Source organism: Pinus tabuliformis, chromosome 1_2 (assembly GCF_031772625.1).
Source record: "Pinus tabuliformis cultivar Carrire ecotype Pingquan chromosome 1_2, CPIR1, whole genome shotgun sequence".
Lineage (NCBI taxonomy): Eukaryota > Viridiplantae > Streptophyta > Pinopsida > Pinales > Pinaceae > Pinus > Pinus tabuliformis.
In genome coordinates, this window is record NC_142298.1 from 926649699 (window position 1) to 926655835 (window position 6137).

General features: G+C 35.2%; 1 protein-coding gene across 1 annotated transcript in view; it reads left to right on the forward strand.

Moving 5' to 3' along the window:
• LOC149208992 (chromatin assembly factor 1 subunit FAS1-like) overlaps positions 1-5912 on the forward strand; it is a 46897-nt gene extending 40985 nt beyond the window's left edge. The window contains exons 5-15 of the mRNA XM_089396239.1: positions 1806-1953; positions 2096-2219; positions 2305-2346; positions 2775-3064; positions 3176-3553; positions 3728-3809; positions 3890-4033; positions 4370-4798; positions 4893-5030; positions 5151-5193; positions 5287-5912. Of these exons, the coding sequence (XP_089252365.1) occupies positions 1806-1953; positions 2096-2219; positions 2305-2346; positions 2775-3064; positions 3176-3553; positions 3728-3809; positions 3890-4033; positions 4370-4798; positions 4893-5030; positions 5151-5193; positions 5287-5543 (2075 nt within the window). The 3' untranslated portion in view covers positions 5544-5912. The remainder of the gene's footprint in view (positions 1-1805; positions 1954-2095; positions 2220-2304; positions 2347-2774; positions 3065-3175; positions 3554-3727; positions 3810-3889; positions 4034-4369; positions 4799-4892; positions 5031-5150; positions 5194-5286) is intronic.
• The last annotated feature ends 225 nt before the right edge of the window (positions 5913-6137 follow it).

Sequence of the window (6137 nt, forward strand, 5' to 3'; positions counted from 1 at the left end):
CCAAAGTCAATACAATTACAAACACTCATTAGAAACATGACAATTTAGCCAGTTTGTGTTCTAACAGAATAAATTTATTCTTCCTCTTCTTTATTTATTATGCAATTTTTGTATATTTGAAGGCATATTGATTTATGTGAATATGAAAAGGTTCATAGGAATTTCCTATAGGTGTTGATGAATACTATTTTGAATTAATTAGTCTGCAAACTATTTGTAAAAATGTGTGCAAACTATTTGATGGCTAGATTATGTTTGTGGATGTAAAGGATTACCTTATGTTTTGAATGGAATATTTTTGAATTGATTTGATGGTTAGATTATGTTTATGGATGTAAAGGATTACCTTATGTTTTGAATGGAATATTTTTGAAGGATGAAATCACAAATTCTTGGAATTTCATTTGCAATTTCCGGGCAGATTTCTGAGTATCTCATAAATGCACGTGATGCATTTAATGAGTGATTTTTTCAAGTTATTGGTGAATTAAACCTTATTTTAGGTAACCTTTTCCTAGTACTATGACCTGGGTGAGCTTTTGAGACAGTAGACACTTTAAATTTTGAATTTCCAGCCTCTAAAATTGCACATAGGATATGTGCGTGATTTAGAATTCAATGAGCATTTCAAAGTGTTGGGTTGTTTACTTATATAAACCAGCATAGATCCATCTTAAGTACAGATCTAATATGAACCAGCATAGATCCATCTTAAGTACAGATCTAATATGAACCAGCATAGATCCATCTTAAGTACAGATCTAATATGAGCTGAGAGGGATCAAATTTCTTCATGTGCAAACTTTTTTAGAGTGCAAAATACAATGTGTTATTTTTCATTGTTATATATAAGACCAAATAAAAAAATTTAACCATATATCTATATATATATTTTTTTGTTATATAGATATATATGAAGTTGATATTGACATAAATTAGTTACCTTAGATCTTTAAATAGTTTATTTAAATTTTTTAATGAAATATTTTTTAAAAGTATAAGATTTAAGCATCTGATTCACACATTTTTTTTACTTCTAATTACTTTACAACATATTCATTTTTTTTTTTTTTAATTATAACCGACATTATTTTTATATTTATAACATAATTTTTAATTTTAATTTTTATTTTAAAGGGGCACAGACGGATGGACAAACTTACACATCCCCTCGTACTGGGCTATAGAATGAGCCTCTCGGCTTAATAAAAGTTTCTTTTGACGATGATGACCATCCTTAAATATTGTTTAAGGTGCTTAACGCATGAATTCTTTTTAAGGTTCTATTTTTGACTTTTACATTTATAATCTTGAAGGATTAAATTACTCTTCATATGTGATTATGGGAATGCTGAAATGAGTTGGTCTTGTGACTTGAGTATTCCATGCTACTTGGGTGTTGGATGTTTTTGTTGGGGTATTTCATGACTTAAAGGCTTGGAACTATTCACCCTGGAAAGATGATTATGATATGTAGTGAAATGACTGAATATGTTTAGTGTCTCTTGATATGAATGCATGTCCATGTATATGAAAAGTTGGATAAGTTAGATGTTAAAAAAGTGACTAAAATGTTGCCTTAATATGACTAATTTTGATCAGTGTACTCCTGTCCTGAAAGGAAAAAATGTCAAATTTTGTGATTTTTGATGGTGAACACTAGCATTAGATGAAGTTTGAACTTCTCTGTACACGTCTGGAAGAAAATGGATAATTATTTCTTAGGCCAAAAGTCACGGGAAAAAATTAGGCCTTGCACACAGTATTGAGAAGCTAACTATATACTTTTTGGTGCTTGCAAATAGCAATGCTATCAGCATTGTCATCACTGGAATCACAAGGAAACAGGAATATAGATGTAGCTAAAGCTGAGGAATTGCTTGCTAAAGCTGATGATGAGATGAGCATTCGTGCTATGGTTGCTGACTTGCTTCAGAAAAATCATACTCAGATGTAAGGTTCTCAATCAAATGTTTATGAATTGAATCAATTTGCGAGCCAATTTAAATGGATGCTGTTAGATTTAGCAATCTGGATATGTACTATTAGTTGAAGATATTCAATGTTGCCAACATGTCTCTGTTTATTGATGTAGAATGGTCAAGCAAGCAAAGCTGAAGGAGAAAGAGGCAATTAAGGAGAAAGAAAGAAATGAACGGAAGAGTGAGATGGAACAGAAACGGTTGGAACGGGAATTGAAAAAGGAGAAGATGCAACAGGTTAGCTGAATTCTTATAAAAAAAATGCAAGATTTAAAAGATAGTGTTTGGAGCTTTTACTAACATTTTCTTATTGCAATTTTAGGAAAGGGAACAAGCTCGTGCTCAGAAGGAAGCTATTATTCAAGTAAGATTTTCAGGCCACACCGCTTTCTTTGATTGCTTGTTGAAATGGATTTGCATCATTTTTAATCCAGATGCCCATGCAAATGTGAAAGTGGGAAATTGGCAATGTTGATTTTCTCCGTGAGGTTATCAAAATTATGAGGACATATTACCCCTATATTGAGTTTATCACGCTGTTTCTTTATTTGATTTCACCAAGATGTTTCCCAATTTTTTTCAGTATTCTACTTCTGGACTCTGGAGTACATGTGGAATATTGTCTTACATTATTACAGTCAAACTCAAATTCAATCAGGAAACCTCTTTTTCCTAACCAGCATGAGAAACGAAAAGCTAAGATTTATACAACTCCGATAGGAAACACTTCTACTCTGCATTTCATGACGGCACCATATTTAGTTGATAACATTGTTAGTTGTCTTGAACCAGGAGAAAGAAAAGAAACGGCAGCAAGAAGAGGCAGAAAAAGAACAGAAACGGCGAGAAAAGGAAGAAGCTGAGATGAAAAAGCAACATGCAATACAAAAACAGGCGACACTCATGGACCGATTTCTTCACAGTAAAAAAGATGCACCTAATGCTCAAACAGTGCCCACTGTATTGGATGAAAGAACTCGTACTTCTTTGCAGGAAAATGCACAGATTTGCAGTGGTGTTATGATGTCAATGGATCAAATATTACTGCAAGCAGCAGAGACAGAGATGGGGGATCTTCTAAGGTTGATGCTCTAGCTTTTTATAAATATGTGAAATGTAGCATGAATATGTTGTGTTCTTTCTAGATTCAAAGTACTTTGAGTTGAATAACTTTGATTGTTTGGTGCGCACAGGTCCCACCTGGAAGCTTGGCACAATATTAATTGGCGAGTTTCTGCACAAAGACATCTAAGTTGGGGTATCCGGCGTAAACCCAAAGTTGCATTGTTCAATGAACTTCGTTTGCAGGGGGCATCTGCTGAAGCTGTAGCCCTGGCAAAAGTGCAATCCTCTACAAGCAAAAAGCGGGCTTATAGTGATGTTGAAGATCATGAGTTCATGGGAAAGAACCTTGCGAATGACTGGGAAGAAGTTTTGAGTGATAGTTTGCCTGGCAATAATGGAAATACCACTGTACAAAGAGAAACTAGGCTTCATAATAAGAGAAGAAAGCTTTTGCAGTTTGATCACAGCTACAGACCTGCTTATTATGGAACCTTCTCAAAGAAAAGGTGAAGATATTTTGCATAGTCTCTAGGCTGTTAATTATTAAAGAAAGATGTAGTGTTGTTAACTTTGATAGACCACGATGAAAAACATATGAATCACCTTGAAGATTGTGGATTCTTAATCCTACAGTAGACGAGGGGAAAGTTTTTGGTTCTGACTCTTTGCCTTTGATGCAGTGATAGCATTAGGCCCCAAAATCCTTTCCGGAAGGACTCTTCTTTGGACTATGAGATTGATAGCGATGAAGAATGGGAGGAGGTACTCATCACTAAATCTTTTTGGTAAAGAATATTTGTCAATATTTTGTAAGCTTTTCTTAATCTATTAAATATCTTCAGGAAGATCCCGGGGAAAGCCTTTCTGACTGTGACAAGGATGATGAGGAAGAAAAGATTGAGGCTGAGACAGAGAAGTTTAAATCTGAAGAAGATGATGATAGTGATGGGTTTTTTGTACCTGATGGATATCTTTCTGAAGATGAGGTAAACTCTAGAGAAAAAGATGTTTGATGAGGTTCTTTAATCACGAGTACATAAAAACCCTTTGCCGTCATTTTAATATTTCTTGTTGCAATGTCCCAAGTTTTCTTGCGGATAATTGAGGGTTCATCTCCTTGTAGTGTTGCTGGAATTTACCTCAAAACAGGGTTATTGTGGAAGTTGGTATATAAGGTGACTGCGACGATTTAGTTCCTATGGGGATGTGTATAGTTGAAGATATTTTGTTGGCCTCGATGACTCCTAGTAACATGTCAAATTGTGCACCTATATTTTCCATCCCAAGGTATGAAAATGATTTACTGTCTTGTGCATGAACAGGGTGTCTGTTTGGATGACATTGAATCAGATATGGAAGAGGATATGCAAGAGGATATACCCCCCTATAGTGTGTCCCAAAATGGTAGGAATAACCAACGGCTAGAAACTGAATCTGAGTGGCATGCATTTGAGCGACAGCAAAAGGTCCTAGAAAATGCAACAGAACAAGCCTTGCGGTCAAACCATGTTTTCATCATAACAAATCTGCATAATATGAAGAGTGAACATTCTCCTCCAGAGCCAAATGCTAGGCATAGACTGGAACAAATTTGCTTACAAGCTCTGCGAATTCAGATTTGTTTGCCAGAAATACTTATTGAACTGCCTTCCGAACGTCCAACAGAGGCAAACCCTAAAGAGGACCGGGAGCCTTCTAAGCGACAAAAGAAAAACTGCACTGTTATTCCAGACTCAGACATACCTGAACTGGTGAGTAATTTTGTTTCCCATTTGAAGGATTTATGATTGGGGGTTCCTAGTCTTGTACTCCATCTCACATCTTTCTGATATATGTTTTCTTCAGATTCGTACTATCCAGTCCTTTCCCCAAGGCATGAATAAGATAGTTGAGTCTCTGCTTAACAAATTTCCTAGCATACCAAAGAAGCAGTTGAAAAGCAAAATCCGTGAAATATCGGATTTTGTAGAAAACCGTTGGCAGGTTTGTCTAGTTGCTTCTCCCAACACTTGTGAATTTACCTGTCTTAGCTGCTTCCTGGCATTGACTAAACTTCATATTGTATTTATATAGCGTTATTGTCGGATACTTGTCTTGTTCCAGGTCAAAAAGGAGGTTCTTGAAAAATTGAGTATGTTGCCTTCAGGTTAGTTATTATGTCCAGTAGATGAACACTTTAAAATTAAACTTCGTGGTCTATTTGCCAGTTCTCATTCCTTATTGCTCGTCTATCATGCAGTGCAAACCTTGGAAGTGACAAGTACACCAAAACTAAATGCTTCGGAAGTGACAAAAACTCCAACACTGCAAGCTTCGGAAGTGACAGATACTCCAACAAGGAAAATCAAGGGTATTACAACATACTTCTCAAAGCGATGTTTACCTCCTGAAGCAGCTGGAGTGAATGTGCAGTCTTCTCCCAACACTGATGGTTCTGAAAAGCAAAAGAATATGCGGCTTGCGATGGTGGAGGAGTGCAAAGTAGATATGCTGTAGTGTAGCCTTAAATTATAGAGCTGCTCATACTATGTAACTGTGTTAAATTTTCTGTACAAAGGAATTTCGGATGGGCCATGGGGAAGCATCATGCGTCATGCATGGATGCAAAGTTATCAACAGTTATTGTTGTTCTTTATCACTGGGGGCGCGCATGAGTCCAACAACCAGCCTGTGGTCATATGAAGCATTTGGAGAATGGGTGGATCATTAACCCACGCCACAATAATCTATTCATAGAGCTTTTGGTGACTGATATTTTGTTCTTTTGTAGAATTTGAAATTTGCGGCGAAAGAAAATAGTTATGGAATTATTCCAAGAAGATTACCACGAATATAATGTTTCATAAGAATTATATTTTGTTCTTTTGTAGAATTTGAAATTTGCGGTGAAAGAAAATAGTGATGGAATTATTCCAAGAAGATTACCATGAATATAATAAGAATATGGTATTGTGCTGTACTTTTAATAATATGGTATTGTGCTGTACTTTTAATAGTAAAAATAAATATGATTTTTAAATAGATTATTTATTATAATTTATATATTATATTAATTATGTTGCAAATGTAAGTTGATTCATTATTATTATT